Source organism: Entelurus aequoreus, linkage group LG23 (assembly GCF_033978785.1).
Source record: "Entelurus aequoreus isolate RoL-2023_Sb linkage group LG23, RoL_Eaeq_v1.1, whole genome shotgun sequence".
NCBI lineage: Eukaryota > Metazoa > Chordata > Actinopteri > Syngnathiformes > Syngnathidae > Entelurus > Entelurus aequoreus.
Window position 1 is genome coordinate 13,266,626 of NC_084753.1, and position 19,205 is coordinate 13,285,830.

Here is a 19,205-nt window from a genome sequence, read left to right on the forward strand (position 1 = left end):
ATTAAATCATGAGAATAATTGCTTCAACTACATTGTATTAGTTTTTGTTACGTTAGGCACTCCGGTGTGCAGAGACGGCAGGCAAGTGCAGAAAATAAGTCTTCTTTACCAGAGAAAGGCAGGTGCACAAATGGAAAAGAGACGTATGAAGTGCAAAGATACAACGTTGAGGTACAAAGCAAAATAATCCAGTCCCCAAAAGCATCCTGATTGGCAACCAGCGACAGGTGACGGCGCCAGCGCTCAGCTGGCCAATGGAGGAAAAAAGGACGTGCAACAAAAAATAAGAGCGCTGGACAGGAAATCATGCAAAATTAAAAAAACTAATAATAACTGGCATGTAGGAGGTTTTCGGGTCTTGAATGTACAAAAAAGTACAAAGTGGCCCCGAGAGCCTTCAACTTTTCTGTACGCGGCCCTTGCTGGAAAAAGTTTGGACACCCCTGGTATATACAGTCGCGATAAAAAGTTTACATACACTTGTAAAGAACATAATGTCATGGCTGTCTTGAATTTCCAATAATTTCTACAACTCTTATTTTTTTGTGATAGAGTGATTGGAGCACATACTTGTTGGTCACAAAAAACATTCATGAAGTTTGGTTCTTTTATGAATTTATTATGGCTCTACTGAAAATGTGACCAAATCTGCCGGGTCAAAAGTATACATACAGCAATGTTAATATTTGGTTACATGTTATATCAGTTGTTATATCTTGTTTTATTATGACAGTTCTGACTAGGTTGCAATTACAGTTGCAAGTCCAAGACGTTAGATGGCAGTAGTGAATAGTTTACAGTGTGTTGGCTGGTTAGTTCAGTCTTTGCTTAATCTTGTTTGTTGTTGCGCCCTAAAAGTGTACTTATTAAAAGGTATTGTACTTATCACGCACCAGCTGTTTGATGGTAACGTGCATCTTAGTTGTAGTTTTCACTAACAAATTTGAAGGAGTTGAAATCGCCATGCAAAATCGCTAATGCTAATCAGTAGCATGTCAATAGCAACGCCAATGTATATTAGCATCAAGCTTGTAAAAATGAAGTCTTTCTTTACTTACCTGGGAGCACTTTTTGAGTCAATTTTCTTATTGGAATTGAAAATTGCAACGTTACCTAATGGTACTTTGGCTGAGTGCGTTCTCAGTGCTGCTGGAGTGACCGCAAAGTGTGAAGAGATAGCTCAGCAGGCGTGACTTCACACACAACCCAGGTACCATAACATCCATCGTGGATTTTGTGTGAAACGGTGCCTGGTCGGACCAGCAGGATTTTCCCGGTGCCACTCATGGATGATCCGTTTTGCGACATAAAACCCTGATCGAAACATCCCTAATTTGAAAGTTGAATAAAAATGTTTCTCTGCGGGGTCATCAGCGCACATACAAACATAATTGTAAGGTAAAGTAGTAGAAATGATCCGGAACAGGCCAAATTCTAATCAGTTCTTACTTATCTCATACATTTTCTAAACGTTTCATAAAATTCTGGCCATAACTTTTTGAATTTTTATCTTGCTCACCAACTAACTAACTAACTGGCAGACAATTGGGAACGATTACACAAAATACAATTTTAATGCCACAAACGGCACAGCTCTAAAATGTTCCACATGAAAAAGGCTAATTTGCTCACACTTTCCTCTTCAAGCACACTTATTTACTACAGTATTATTGCTACTATTATTTCACAACATCATACTTACATTTTGTTCCTCCTGCTGATGCTGTTTTAATTTAATGTGAGAGTGCACTCACTTATTGTCTGTCTGTGTTCTGTTTTCAGGTTGGGTGGTATGATTGTGGCCTACAAGATAGTGCCAGATGAAATAGATGAAATCAAGGTAAACTAGCATTTATGGAACTATAGCATCCTTTGCAAAAAAAAAATGTTCCTGGTGCTAACGTGTGTAACTTAATGTACCAACAGGAAACTCTGGTGGACTGGTGCGACGAAAAGGAGCTTAACCTCATTTTAACCACGGGCGGTACCGGTTTTGCGCCAAGAGACGTCACACCAGAGGTGGGTTTACTTGGTTTTTCATTACATGTCTTTTTATTGTGGGGTTCTTGTTCCGTTGTTGAATGAACATACAGTGAAACTTTCCAATTTTCCCTTTTTTGTTTAATTTTAATTTTATTTTAATTCACTTAATATTAAGCAAAGGTAATTGATACAACATTAGAATTAATTAATGAGTAACAAGGTGAATCTGTTTGGGCACCTAGTTATCGAATAACTCGATTCCAGGGGTGATGATTTGTTTCAGAATCGATTCTCGATTCAAACCAATTCTCGAAATGTATTATTTAGTATAATAATTCTAATGAAAGTTTTTCACAACAGGTTACAGGTTAGAATATCTCCAATTGGTTGCATGGAGATGGCCTAAAACTTTTTTTTTTATTGTTAAGAATTGTTTATTTTATATATATATGTATATATATATATGGTAATGTGCATCTTAGTTGTAGTTTTCACTAACAAATTTGAAGGAGTTATAACGCCATGTAAAATCGCTAATGCTAATCAGTAGCATGTCAATAGCAACGGCAATGTATATTAGCATCAAGCTACCAGCAGCCATCAGGAGCAAGGGTGAAGTGTCTTGCCCAAGGACACAACGGACGTGACTAGGATGGTAGAAGGTGGGGATTGAACCCCAGTAACCAGCAACCCTCCGATTGCTGGCACTGCCACTCTACCAACTTCGCCACGCCGTCCCATATATATATATATATATATATATATATATATATATATATATATATATATATATATATATATATATATATATATATATATATATATATATATATATATATATAAATTCTTAACAATAACAAAAAAAAAGTTTTAGGCCATCTCCATGCAACCAATTGGAGAAATTCTAACCTGTAACCTGTTATGAAAAACTTTCATTAGAATTATTATACTAAATAATACATTGTGAGAATTGGTTTGTATATATATATGTACATGTATACGTATATGTACATACATATATACACACATATAAATATATATATACATATTTACATTGTATATATTAAGGCTGGGGCAGCACGGTGGAAAAAGGGGTTGGTGCGTCTGCCTCACAATACAAAGGTCCTGGGTTCGATCCTGCGCTCGGAATCATTCTGTGTGGAGTTTGCATGTTCTCCCCGTGACTGCGTGGGTTCCCGCTGGCTTCCTCCCACCTCCAAAGACATGCACCTGGGGATAGGTTGATTGGCAACACTAAATGGTCCCTAGTGTGTGAATGTGAGTGTGAATGTTGTCTGTCTATCTGTGTTGGCCCTGCGATGAGGTGGCGACTTGTCCAGGGTGTACCCCGCCTTCCGACTGAATGCAGCTGAGATAGGCTCCAGCAGCCCCGCGACCCTGAACGGGACAAGCGGTAGAAAATGGACGGATATTAAGGCTGTCAAAGTGAACGCGATAATAACGCACATACCACACATAACCACAACACACTAACATACACATTAACACCAACCATACGTACAGGGTTGTCTGGAGCGGAGGCAGCATGTCCGAGCTGTGGACGTACTTTAACATATTCGAGATATACCCGCGAACAGCCATCTTCACAATTTAACATGGCACTGGCGGCTTTTAATGAGAGAACGACTCCCAGCAACATGAAGCAAATGTGACGTCAGGCTCTCTGCAGCTCGCTTTTCATCACGGACATGGCGCGACAGAATATATACAGAGTCTTTAAAACAGTACTGTCGGCAGTAAGACCAGAAATAGATATTAGATTTGTTGCCAGTCTGTTTTTATTTAAAAAAAGAGTGACTAAAAGGATTGGACAAATCTCTTAAAAAAAACAAAAACAATTCTCAACAAAGTAGGTTGTACAATAAGCAGCAACAATTTAAAAATGGGACAAAACGATATTATGTAAGAAAAATATATATGTTAATACCATACTTAATAACAGATTTGTTTTAAATATACACTACCGTTCAAAAGTTTGGGGTCACCCAAACAATTTTGTGGAATAGCCTTCATTTCTAAGAACAAGAATAGACTGTCGAGTTTCAGATGAAAGTTCTCTTTTTCTGGCCCTTTTGAGCGTTTACTTGACCCCACAAATGTGATGCTCCAGAAACTCAATCTGCTCAAAGGAAGGTCAGTTTTGTAGCTTCTGTAACGAGCTAAACTGTTTTCAGATGTGTGAACATGATTGCACAAGGGTTTTCTAATCATCAATTAGCCTTCTGAGCCAATGAGCAAACACATTGTACCATTAGAACACTGTAGTGACAGTTGCTGGAAATGGGCCTCTATACACCTATGTAGATATTGCACCAAAAACCAGACATTTGCAGCTAGAATAGTCATTTACCACATTAGCAATGTATAGAGTGTATTTCTTTAAAGGTAAGACTAGTTTAAAGTTATCTTCATTGAAAAGTACAGTGCTTCTCCTGCAAAAATAAGGACATTTCAATGTGACCCCAAACTTTTGAACGGTAGTGTATATTCAAATTTTTTTTGCCTTTTTGAAGAATATATGCATCATAGCAAATCATGTGATGATGTCATATTGACCACGCCCCCACCGCCACAGGCATTTTGACAAATTAGGGAAAACCCTGACATTAACAAAATAAAAATGTCTTACATTATGATCATGCTTTGTCAGAGATGTTTTGTAATGTTATTCTGTGATATTTGCACCTAAAGAAATGCTAGTACATCAGTTATATGGTGGTTGGGGGGGGTGGATTTTTCTGGCAGGCGGAAATATTGTGTAAATGATTTTATAACACGTTCTGGTCGAGTCCTCAAATACGGAATTATTAGCAGCCTCAATAAAACATTTTATTAACTGAGAAGATTAAAACATTGTCATGCAGCAATATGAAGCTACCCCCCCTAAAAATTATCTGTCTAGGGTACACCTATTAATAATTAAAAATCATACCCATCTGCGATTAATCACGATTAAATATTTTAATTGTTTGACAGCCCTAATATATGTGTGTGTGTCTCTGTGTGTGTGTGTGTGTGTGTGTGTGTGTTTATACAGTATATGTATATATGTATGTGTACATATGTATGTATATATATATATATATATATATATATATATATATATATATATATATATATATATATATATATATATGTATATATATATATATATATATATATATATATATATATATATATATATATATATATATATATATATATATATATATAAAAACACAAATACAACAAGAGCTGTACAATATAAAAGACTATTAAAGCCATATTTCTATAACAACATATAATACATCACCTTACTCAGTCATATCATTTCATCATAATGATTTTTACTCTTAGGAGTCCGTGATATCCTTGGAGTTCACAGAGGTACAGTGTGAGGGGAGGGGTCATGACATTTGGTTGATTAGACTTTTTTTTTGTTATATTGCCCCCCACAATTTCTCCCAAAAAATTAAATAAATAATAATGACTAATGACAATATTATGTGAATGCTAGCATTTAAGATAGCTAGACATTAGGGCGCCAACAGCCAGTTAACAATTAGGCCGCTGGTTGCCGGATAGCAATTAGCGCCCCGGTTGTCATGTTGCCAGTGTTGCTATTCTGTGTTATTTGTGTATGTTAGTATAGTACAATATCAAGGTACCTTTAGGATCAGTTTAATTTCAATCATAATGTGACACAGGAAAACGTTGAAGACTTCTGCTACAAGGTAGGATGTAACGATAAACTACATCGGTAAAATTCCTGACGGTTAATATTACTGTAATGAATTAAAATGATCGAAAAACCGTGATCGCCAGCTCGCTAGCTTGAATGCTAACATGAAAACAAGTGACATTAACGTCTTTCCCCGTTAAAACGACATACCTTAATCTAAACCTATAAAAAAACATTACTATCTGAGCAACTAAATTGTGTACATTGAACTTACAAGCTGTGCTCTCTTAGATCAGAGTGATCGATCTAGACTTGGGAATACGAGACGTAGGTGTTTTCACGGTGCGTTCAAGGACAGCCAAACAGAGTAGGCCGCAACAACGCCCGCCAGAAATGATAAAAAATAATCATTGATTTTTTTTGTTTCCCGATTTTCGTTCAAATAAATCTTAAAGTGCTACAGTACAAACCAATATTTAAAATAATAAAAGCTTAGCCGATAAAACAGATAAAATACTAACAATTAGTGAAGCAAAAGAAACACATAACATGAAAATTAGTGGCTTTTCTAAAAGTGAGTCTATTTATTTTAGTTATTTAAAAATATATATATATATATTTCAGCATTTGGACTTTTTGAGCACATTTAACAAGTCCACGATAATAATGATAATAGTAAACGCTAAGGATAACTGTCATATAAAATGTTTATATCGTTACATCCCTACTATGCTATACTAGTATAAGGTACCTATAGTGTCACATTATCTACTTCCAAATTGTTTGTTTTAACAATTAGGATAGTAAAAAAGTGGAAATAGAAATAATGTTCTTATATCTTTATAATAAAATATCAATTGGAATTAGGGCTGAAACAACTAATCGATTACATTGATTAAAATCGATTATGAAAATAGTTGGCGATTAATTTAGTCATCGATTCGTTGGATCTATGCTATGCGCATGCACAGAGGCTACTTTTTATTTTATTTATTTTTTATAAACCTTTATTTATAAACTGCAACATTTACAAACAGCTGAGAAACAATATTCAAAATAAGTAAGGTGCCAGTATGCTGTTTTTTTCCAATAAAATACTGGAAAGGATAGAAATGTAGTTTGTCTCTTTTATCCGATTATTAATCGATTAATCGAAGTAATAATCGACAGATTAATCGATTATCAAATTAGTTGTTAGTTGCAACCCTAATTGGAATTTAATATATTTTTATCAGTAAAGATTTGGTGTAAAAAGAAGATATTAAAACACGGAAATGTTAAGTTTAACTTTTAATGGCAAATGTGATTTGTGTTGCATTTCACTTTTCAACAAATGTGTAAGAACAACTTAAGCACAGTTACAAATCAAAGGTATTATTATGAGCAGTGGTGCACAAAAAAATCGATTAACATCCAAATCGCAATTCTTATTCATCCTGATTCTAAATCGATTCGTAATTTTCAAGTATTGTTAAAAAAAAAAAAGAATCAATGTCAGAATAAACTTTTGAAAATATGTTTTTAGGACGTGGCCATGCAACCAGAATAAGCTTTTCTAACTCTGAAAAAGTTTAAAATAATTACTATATCAAATAATAAATTGCGTGAATCGGCTTGAATCAAGAATCGATTCAGAATCGTATTTTCACCACAGGAATCGGAACCGGATCGACTCATTGGGTGAGTATTATTACTATTAACCCCTAGTTAATAGTAATAATAATAGTAGTGAAATTTGGGGGACTATACATAATAATGGTATAGTTTCATAAGTTAATGCAATTGTCTTGCTACTTTTCACTCCAGTTTATCTGTGGCCTATTTTCTTCTGCTCTTCATCTGTCTTTCTTTTTGGTACCCAAAACAAAACATTACGTGGAGTTAAACATTTCATGCTCGCTGAACTGAAATCTCACGTAATGTCAGGCATCGCAGCTGTTCAGGTTTAGAACTTGTTTGTTTCAGAGGCAAATATCTCCTGTTGCTTTTGTGTTCTGGAGAGAAGCCATTTTTGCTGACACGCACTTTCTTGTCTGTGCACGCGGCTGAGTTTGCGTGTGTGTGCGTGTGCGTGTGTGTGTGTGTGTGTGTGTGTGTGTGTGTGTGTGTGTGTGTGTGTGTGTGTGTGTGTGTGTGTGTGTGTGTGTGTGTGTGTGTGTGTGTGTGTGTGTGCGTGCGTGCGTGTGTGGCGATGATTAACATATAATTAGCCCTGGATCACATGGGAAATAAAGAGGCTGAAGTCAAATCCTTACTGATTCTCTTTTCTTTTTTTTTTTCTTAATGTGGCATCTTGTAAGCAATTAAGAGATAATGTGTGGCAGGTGTCAGTACATGTTTGTCGAGCACTTCTTGTATCACTCTTTTATTTGTCTCACTCCCTCTCTCAGGAGGTTATGTTTGACGTTTGTTAGTTTAGCCGCGTTACCACAATAACATCCAGAATATACAACTGCGTTTTATGTACCGTATTTTCCGGACTATAGAGTATATAAGCCCCGCCCACTAAACTTTAAAAGAAAAAACTTTTTTTCCCCATATATTAACCGCGGATGAGCCGCAGACAGATACAGTATGTTGTGAAATGAGTTATTTACACAGAAATATTTTGTAAATGTTTAATTACATACTTTGTTTCCAAACGGTGTCTGTAACACGGCAGTAAAACGGCTGATCAAACAAAACAGAAGTCATCGTCACGGACACACTAGCTGCGCAAGCTAGCTCTCGATTTAGCTAAACAGACTCAATAACGCCACGGTGACGTTTTGGTGAATTTACTGAGGAATTTGTGAAACTGAAACAATACAAAAAGCATGCCATTCTAAGTTAATAATACTAACAAAGACACTCGTAAACGTGTTAGTATTAGAGATGTCCGATAATATCGGACTGACGATATTATCGGCCGATAAATGCTTTAAAATGTAATATCGTAAATTATCGGTATTGGTTTCAAAAAGTAAAATGTATGACTTTTAAAACACCGCTGTGTACACGGACGTAGGAAGAAGTAAAGAGCGCCAATAAACCTTAAAGGCACTGCCTTTGCGTGCCGACCCAGTCACATAATATCTACGGATTTTCACACACACAAGTGAATGCAAGGCATACTTGGTCAACAGCCATACAGGTCACACTGAGGGTGGGCGTATAAACAACTTTAACACTGTTACAAATATGCGCCACACTGTGAACCCACACCAAACAAGAATGACAAACACATTTCGGGAGAACATCCGCACCGTAACACAACATAAACACAACAGAACAAATACCCAGAACCCCTTGCAGCACTAACTCTTCCGGGACGCTACAATATACACCCCCCGCTACCTCTTACCTCTTACCTCCTACCCCCCACCTCAACCCCGCCCACCTCATCCTCCTCATGCTCTCTCAGGGAGAGCATGTCCCAAATTCCAAGCTGCTGTTTTGAGGGATGTTAAAAAAAATAATGCACTTTGTGACTTCAATAATAAATATGGCAGTGCCATGTTGGCATTTTTTTCCACAACTTGAGTTGCTTTATTTTGGAAAACCTTGCTACATTGTTTAATGCATCCAGCGGGGCATCACAACAAAATTAGGCATAATAATGTGTTCATTCCATGACTGTATATATCGGTATCAGTTGATATCGGAATCGGTAATTAAGAGTTGGACAATATCGGATATCGGCAAAAAAGCCATTATCGGACATCTCTAGTTAGTATATTAGCTAATGATAACGAAGCTAGCTGTATTACATTGCAACAGCACGTACAAATATACTACCGTTCAAAAGTTTGGGGTCACATTGAAATGTCCTTATTTTTGAAGGAAAAGCAATGTACTTTTCAATGAAGATAACTTTAAACTAGTCTTAACTTTAAAGAAATACACTCTATACATTGCTAATGTGGTAAATGACTATTCTAGCTGCAAATGTCTGCTTTTTGGTGCAATATCTACATAGGTGTATAGAGGCCCATTTCCAGCAACTATCACTCCAGTGTTCTAATGGTACAATGTGTTTGCTCATTGGCTCAGAAGGCTAATTGATGATTAGAAAACCCTTGTGCAATCATGTTCACACATCTGAAAACAGTTTAGCTCATTACAGAAGCTACAAAACTGACCTTCCTTTGAGCAGATTGAGTTTCTGGAGCATCACATTTGTGGGGTCAATTAAACGCTCAAAATGGCCAGAAAAAGATAACTTTCATCTGAAACTCGACAGTATATTCTTGTTCTTAGAAATGAAGGCTATTCCACAAAATTGTTGGGGTGACCCCAAACTTTTGAACGGTAATGTATGTGTGAAAATATTCCTACAGACATCACACATGGGATGGTTCAGTAAGTAGGAATAGTTTTAGTTATATTGTAAAACTTACAAACATTGCTTGGAATGATGAATGAGGAATCCATGTGAGTAGAAACGCTATGGACAACTAGAAGACGGAACGGCACTTGTACTTCCGGTTCAAAGCACTAAACGGAAAGAAATATCGTAGACGTGCAGTGAGCGAACTCTTTCAAAAGATGTAGCTGTAGCACAAAATATAACGCACCTTTTCAGTGTCTTTGCTTGATTTTAATGACAACTATTTGTCAAAAACAAAACATCATGGCCGTTAGCAAAGAAAAATCCATAAATCAGCCGCACCGTTGTATAAGCCACAGGGTTCAAAGCGTAGGAATAAAGTGACGGCTTACTGTCCAAAACTTACGGTTGCGATGGAACCAATTATCATGGCATTGTGCCCAAAATGTACTTACAGTAAAAACATTGTTACTTTACCTTTTTACTATTTGAATCAAGACTCAATATACTTTCCTTTGCAGAAGAAACATTGTGTGTTGTAAAACATGTGCAAACTTGATAGCACACGCAAAGCTGATCAACTTGCATTTCTTTGTGTATGATTAATTATGTAGCACACACCGTGTGATTTATCAAGGCTGAAACTGATGTGTGGCCACTTTTTTGCGTCTGTATTAGGGGTTGTCCCGATACCGATATTTTGGTACCGGTACCAAAATGTATTTCGATACTTTTCCAAATAAAGGGGACTACAATAAAATGGCATTATTGGCTTTATTTTAACAAAAAATCTTACGGTATAATAAACATATGTTTCTTATTGCAATTTAGTCCTTAAATAAAATAGTGAACATACGAGACAATGAAAATTAATTATTAATCTTTTTGTTCATTTACTGTTAATATCTGCCTATTTTCTATTTTAACATGTTCTATCTACACTTCTGTTCAAATGTAATAATCACTTATTCTTCTCTTGTATGAATGCTTTACATTAGTTTTGGATGATACCACAAATTTGGGTATCGATCCGATACCAATGAGTTACAGGATCATACAATGGTATTAATTTAAGTCCCCATGTGTAAACGAAAAAATATTTTGTGATGCTAAAAAATATTGATGTAATCATAGAAGTATCGACTAGATACGCTCCTGTACTTGGTATCATTACAGTGGATGTCAGGTGTAGATCCACCCATGGCGTTTGTTTACATTTTGACGCCGGTGAGCTACGGTGTGTAGTGAAGCATGTTTAGCTATTCCTCGTCCTGCAGGGATGATACTTGTAAGAAACATACTTTATTTGTCGCCATGGAGACCAGGATTAGTGATGTAGAAGTAGCTACAACACTGCAGGCTGTGGCTGGACATTAGCCATGTCTTGAAGCACCTCTTCTTGAGGGCGTTTCAGTGTTATAACTTCACCTTTATCTTTAGTTTTTAAGTCAAAATGCGTCCATTCTCCCTTTCCTGTCTACACACTGTGTCTGTTTGTAAGTACTCTGTGATTGTGCGCTGCCGAACATGCTCCTCTGCTCGTAAAACCAGCAATGTCATGACGTGACGACGACGCGCCTTCATGCCTGTTAAAAAAAAGGTGGTGGGAGACCGGTCCTTTTCAGAGGCGGTATAGTACCGAATATGATTCATTAGTATCGCGGTACTATACTAGTACCGGTATACCGTACAACCCTAGTTTATATTATATACGTTCACACTGTGGGGTAGAATGTTCAATTTGGATTTTTTTTGTCAAATCCGATCTTTTTTATGTAGTTGTAATATAAAAACAATGCAATGTGAACAATTTCTGATCGGAATTATTGCACATAGAAGATTGAGAAGGAAGAGGGAGAACATTTTGGCTCTCGCACTTTGTAGGACATTTTCTTTGATGTCTGCTCCGAAGAGCGTGTGGGCGAACAGTCGGAGACTGGTGGAACATTGATGTTGATTCCCAAAACATTAGTTTCACCTGTTTTCTAATTATTTGTCAACTATTTATTTTGCAACAGTTTTGGCGAATAGTTATGACGCTTATCGCTATTTGATGACGTATTGGCCGGATGAGCGCGACCCAACCGTTGACATACATATCCAATTTATATACACGTACGAAAGAGGCAATTTTCCTGCAACTGGAACATTCCAGTGCACGCTCGCCGTTATTACCAGCATCTTCTATGAGCGCAAAACAAAACTAGCATAAAATGCTAGTGTAAAGCATTAGCATGCTGATGCACAGGTGTCAAATTATCTGTCCTGCCACATCCCTTTATATGGCCTGCAAAAGCCTAGAAATAATAATTGTCAATTAAGTACTTTGTTTTCTTACTAAATGTATTCGTCATTTCCACTGTAACAGAAAAAAATGCATTTACCGCATACAATTGAATATGAACGAATGAATGAATTAAATAAGTTTATTTCGGTCATATAATCAACCATCAACCATTTTGTGTGATCAGTTTAACAGTACAGATTAGACATATTTAACAATCATACACATTTACACACAAAAAGAAAAGAAAAGAAAAAGAATGACCGAAAAAGGAATAGGCTGAAGCCAAAGCTTATATTTGCCTATCCTATACATTCACTGAAAATTAGATTGCCTGGGACATCAACGTTAAAAAAAAATCAATGGGATGAAAGTAATTGTTACTATATTTTATAATTTTCAATTATTTCACCTTTCAAGGTTTTCTTAAACCTTAACAAAGAACTACATGTTTTCAGCTCATCACTGAGCTTGTTCCACCATTTAACTCCTAAAACTGAAATACATTTGTATTTTATATTCGTTCTTACTTTACCTATTTCAAAAATCAATATCCCCCGTAAATGATAGTTTTCTCCTCTTAATTGAAATAACCTAAGAAAACAAGCTGGAAAGCTGTTGTTCTTTACTTGAAACATCATTTCCATTGTTTTTAAAAACACAATATCTGAACATTTTAACACATTAGAACTTATAAATAATGGATTGGTATGTTCATAATAGCACGCTTTGTGTATTATTCTAATGACCCTTTTTTGAAGTTTAATTATTGGGTCTATGTTTGTTTTATAAACATTTGCCCAAACTTCAACACAATATGTTAAATATGGAAAAATAAAAGAATAATATAACATATGCAGACATTTCTTATTCAGCATTTGTTTTACTTTATAAAGAATAGCAATGGATTTGGATATTTTTCCCTTTATATATTTAATATGCGGTTTCCAACATAATTTATGATCAATTAATATCCCCAAGAATTATAAATATCTTAAGATACTGTATGTAATAATGCAGCAAGTATTATGTTATCATACATTTCAAGCAAGTTGTCTATTAAATTGTACACTGTAAAAGTTACATTAGATTTTATAGTTAAAAAAAAAGTGGCAGCTCAGTCGCCAGAATTTTACAGTAAAAAACCCCAAAAACCTAGGGTACCGTTTTTCCACTTAGTAATACACCTTTAAAATAATAGATTGTACAATGAAAAAAAAGTGGTAAACAAAAATTGTATGGTAAAATTCTGGCAACTGATCTGCCAGTTTTTGTACTGTAAAATCTTTAATAAAAAAAAAAATGGTGGAAGTAAATAATATTCAATGAATATTAATAATTTATAGTTAAATATTGAATGAATTAAAATGATTTAAAAAATGCATCGCATTTATGTAATGATACCATGAGGATACATTTATGTTCATATATTATTCACTGTTACGCGGCCCTCTGAAGGCAGCCATTACAGGGATGTGGCGGTCAGTGAAAACCAGTTTGACACCCTTGTGCTAATGTTAGCATGTTAGCATTTGACCAGATAAGAGGAAATACGAAAAGTGGCAAAGCAGTTCTATAATGTTCCTACACCATGTCTGGTATATATTTGTATTTTTATACAGTAGGGAAGGGATTCATATGGCCCTCTTCCAGGGTGGCTCTCGCGTGAGAGGAAAAGGGGGATTTAGCCATTTTGCAACGCATCTGCTGAAGATAATGGAAAGCGCCACTCTGCATAGCAACTGACTGTGGCCTAAGTTGAAATTGCCACAAAATACATTTTAAGATATTCAACACTGTGCTGCCGTCTGGGGGCTAAAGTAGATAGTGCACACGCCAAATATGTCACTTTTCATGTGTCAGGCAAACCGTGACGAATGGGGCCATATGAATCTCCTTCCTACTGTATGATGAGAAAACGCGTTTATGACAGTAATTATCGATTTGTCATTGTCTTTCTTTTTGTGGAAGCACACAACTGTACTCCTTATACTGCATGATGTCATCCATCACTTACACACACACACACACACACACACACACACACACACACACATTTTGTCAGGAGCAGCGCTTCAGCAGTATCAGTGGCCCTCATCAATCACGTTAGACAGCAGCAATCTTCCTGGAAGGAAGGGAAGAAGGAACGGAGAAGAGACGTGTACACGCTGTCTGATAATAGCAGCTATCTGCTTTAAACCTGTCGTAAAAGAACACATCTTTTAATCTCCATTTGTGCTCACAGGGTTGAGCATACGCCATGTGACTTTAATTAACCTTAATAACGATCATCTTCCTCACAGCAACTGGAAACGTGTACACTGAGAAGTTACTTGTCTAAGTTTTGTTGCAATGAGTTGTACTCTATTTGGTTATTATCAAACAATTATCACAATTTATGTACAGTAGGAAGGGGATTCATATGGCCTCATTGGTTGCGGTTTACCTGACACATGAAACGTGATGAATTAGGGCAGGGGTCCCCAAACTTTTTGACTCGGGGGCCGCATTGGATTCAAATAATTTGGCCGGGGGCTGGGCTATATATATATATATATATATATATATATATATATATATATATATATATATATATATATATATATATATATATATATATATATATATATATATATATATATATATATACACACTACCGTTCAAAAGTTTGGGGTCACATTGAAATGTCCTTATTTTTGAAGGAATAGCACTTTACTTTTCAATGAAGATAACTTTAAACTAGTTTTAATTTTAAAGAAATACACTCTATACATTGCTAATGTGGTAAATGACTATTCCAGCTGCAAATGTCTGGTTTTTGGTGCAATATCTACATAGGTGTATAGAGGCCCATTTCCAGCAACTATCACTCCAGTGTTCTAATGGTACAATGCGTTTGCTCATAGGCTCAGAAGGCTAATTGATGATTAGAAAACCCTTGTGCAATCATGTTCACACATCTGAAAACAGTTTAGCTCGTTACAGAAGCTACAAAACTGACCTTCCTTTGAGCAGATTGAGTTTCTGGAGCATCACATTTGTGGGGTCAATTAAACGCTCAAAATGGCCAGAAAAAGAGAACTTTCATCTGAAACTCGACAGTCTATTCTTGTTCTTAGAAATGAAGGCTATTCCACAAAATTGTTTGGGTTACCCCAAACTTTTGAACGGTAGTGTATATATACATACATATATACATGTATATATGTATATATATATATGTGTATATATATTTATGTGTATATATATATATATATTTTTTATATATATATATATATATATACATACATGTGTCTATATATATATATACATGTATATATGTATATATACACACATGTATATACATGTATATATATATACATATATACATGTATATATGTATGTATATTTGTATATATTAATGTGTATATATATATGTGTATATATATATATATATATATATATATATATATATATATATATATATATATATATATATATATATATATATATATATATAATATATATATATACATATATATATATATTCCAAGCCCGATGATTTCACGTTTTCGATGGGAAAATGCATTTTTAGACAATATGATTTGCCTGAGCGGCTAGGAGACACCGAGCGGTAGAAAATGGATTAGAAAGGACATATTTTAAAAAATGATAATTAAAAAATAAATTAAAAATTTCCATCCATCCATCCATCCATTTTCTACCGCTTATTCCCTTCGGGGTCGTGGGGGGTGCTGGAGCCTATGTCAGCTACAATCGGGCGGAAGGCGGGGTACACCCTGGACAAGTCGCCACCTCATCACAGGGCCAACACAGATAGACAAACAATATTCACACTCACATTCACACACTAGGGCCAGTTTAGTGTTGCCAATCAACCTATCCCCAGGTGCATGTCTTTGGAGGTGGGAGGAAGCCGGAGTACCCGGAGGGAACCCACGCAATCACGGGGAGAACATGCAAACTCCACACAGAAAGATCCGAGGCCGGGATTGAACTCACGACTACTCAGGACCTTCGTATTGTGAGGCAGACGCACTAACCCCTCTTCCACCGTGCTGCCCCAATAAAAAAATTAAAAAAAATTACAATTCAATTTTTAGTTTTTTTTAATTTTTTTTTAAAATAATAATTTTTTTAACTTGGGACTTCCCGCGGGCCGGATTTTGGACGCTGTCGGGCCGGATTCGGCCCGCGGGCCGTAGTTTGGGGACCCCTGAATTAGGGGATGCACTATCCACTTTACCCGCCAGGTGGCAGTAAGGTGTTACGTATCTTAAATGTGTTTCGTGGCAATTCCAACTTTGACCCGAACGTCAGTTGCTATGTTGAGGGGCGCTTTCCATCATTTTCAGTCGACTGCATTGCAAAATGATTAACCATCCCCCTCTTCCGCTCACGCGACATCCCCTCAGGACTGGGGCTGTATAAATCCCTTCCCTAATGTAGGACTTTTCATACACGGGCAAGGGTCAACACCAAGGAAAAAGACAAAAGAAAAGAAAAAACTATTGATTTGAGGAAAAACGCCACCTTTGAGGCGTCCATCCTGGGGAATAACCCTAAATTAACGCCATCTAAAAATAGTATCAAACACATTTTAAAATGTTTGTAAAAATAAAACAAATTACACAATATTAAAAGAATAAAAACAACATTGAGAGAATAGTAGCAGTATCAATAGCAGTAAATAAAATGGAAAATAACAGAATAGAAATTAAAAAAAGAAGGGAAGAGTTTTAACAAGATCAGTAAAAAGCCCGATTAAAAAGGTGTGTTTCATTAATTTTTTTTCATTTATTTATTTATTTTAGACAATGACATAAAAAAGTACAAAGTTGACAACACATAATATAAATTAATATAGTGCAAAAGGTAATGTATAGTATGTAATGCATGATTGTCCAGTTTTGCCTGAAAGGGAGTGGGAAGAAGATAATTTGTTTAATCCCACCCCCAGTTCTCCATTCAGTGATTATTCACATGAGTTTCACTCTTACTTTGTTCAAGGATTATAATACAGATGTTGTATCATAGTGGCATTACCACAGGTAACAATAATTATTACACTGTAACAATAATTTGTATCAACAACGTAGGAATAATGAATATACCAACAATGGTAATAGACAAAATACCAACAATGGTAATAGACAACATAGCAATAATGGTAAGGAAACATTGAGCACATGTTAACACTTTGAGACAGAGTACAACAGCAGGTCAAATTAAAGACCCTCATCTCTATATTTGAACCAGACCCCATGTTTGTATAATAGTTTAAATCGATTAATAGTTTGGCATTGCTTGTGTTGTAAGTCCAGTTTGTTCCATAGTTTTACTCCGCATACAGACACACACAAACGTTTACGAGTGGTTTGAGCTCTCGGCAATAAGAAATATCCAAAGCCTCTCAAGTTATGAGCCTGCACTCGTCTTATAAAAAAACGTTGTAGATTAGGCGGTTTAACCTTTTCTTTTTTTTTTACTATCAACAGACTGTAGTCCTGAGACTCTGTGGCAGGCTGTTCCACAGGTGGGGGCTATAGTAGTATTTAGTAAAGATAAAAGTTCAGGATCCGCGAGGGTTGATACGGTAAAATCAGATCAGATAGATAAGAAGTCGCAAGGCCTTTAAGACATTTAAAAGCCAATAATAGAACTTTAAAAATGGACCTTAAAGCGGTCGGGGAGCCAATGCAGCAACGTCAGCATGCATGTAGCCGAGTTTTGTAATAATTGCAGAGTTCTGTTATTATTTTTGGGAAGACAAGAAATCATCTCTGTGTTTGCCTGGGAGAGAAACGGGCGAACTCTGGTTATGTTCTTAGGGCAGGGGTCGGCAACCCAAAATGTTGAAGGAGCCATATTGGACCAAAAACACACACAAAAAAATCTGTCTGGAGCCGCAAAAAATTAAAAGCCTTATATAAGTGTTATAATGAAGGAAACACATGATGTCTATATTAGCTATAATAGCCTACTATCAAAATGACCATGTGTCGCAGGCTGACGCAAATCTTCATTGCAAGAATTGTTGAAATGTAATATTTATTCTACACATTTTTACAACATTGGAAAACATTAGTAAAACGGAAGCTTCTCAGAGGGTGAGATAACTCCTGGAAATGACTGGCTTAGAATTACCAAGGTATAGATGTGTGTGTCCAAGTTAAAGGAAACGTCAGGCTGTCTTCTTCTAATGGATTTATTACAATCTTTGCAAGCTGGGTAACGTTTGCTGTGGTCTGGAACAACATGGCACACAAACAACTATCAGGAATGCAGCCAATATTACATACAGATAATGTGTCACGAGACATGCAATTATAAATTAAATACACAGAGGACATAAGTAAAGGAATTTAAATGAGCTCAAATATACCTACAAACGAGGCATAGTGATGCAATATATACATACAGCTAGCCCAAATAGCATGTTAGCATCGATTCGTTTGCAGTCATGCAGTGACCAAATATGCCTGATTAGCACTCCACACAAGTCAATAACATCCACAAAGCTCACCTTTGTGCATTCACGCACAGCATAAAACGTTTGGTGGACAAAATGAGACAAAGAAGGAGTGGCATACAACATGTCTTACTGTGGCAGCATCGGAGAAAGTTGTACATGTAAACAAACTGTTGCGTCACAGTCCACACAACTATGGTGAGTTCAAGGACCGGCAAAATTAATAGGACAAAACGGCGCTCGCCAAATACTCTCATCAGTTTGATATAAACAGTGGGATTTCTAACAATTAGGAATCTTTGTGTCATGTTGGTCCTCCTACAAAAACCATATTAAAACAAAAAATATATTTTTCCCCTCATCTTTTTCCATTTTCACACATTTTTGGTGAACGCCATGGATCGCAGCTACGCGGACTTCATTTACAGGGTGTAAATGTCTTCCTGTATAGTATTTCTCCAGCAATGGTCATGTG

At 36.1% G+C, this 19,205-nt stretch overlaps 1 protein-coding gene across 1 annotated transcript in view; it reads left to right on the forward strand.

Moving 5' to 3' along the window:
• The first annotated feature begins 1,788 nt into the window (after positions 1 to 1,788).
• The window catches only part of gphnb (gephyrin b), a 224,793-nt gene continuing 207,376 nt past the window's right edge, over positions 1,789 to 19,205 (forward strand). The window contains 2 exon segments of the mRNA XM_062034299.1: positions 1,789 to 1,840; positions 1,927 to 2,019. Of these exon segments, the coding sequence (XP_061890283.1) occupies positions 1,793 to 1,840; positions 1,927 to 2,019 (141 nt within the window). The 5' untranslated portion in view covers positions 1,789 to 1,792.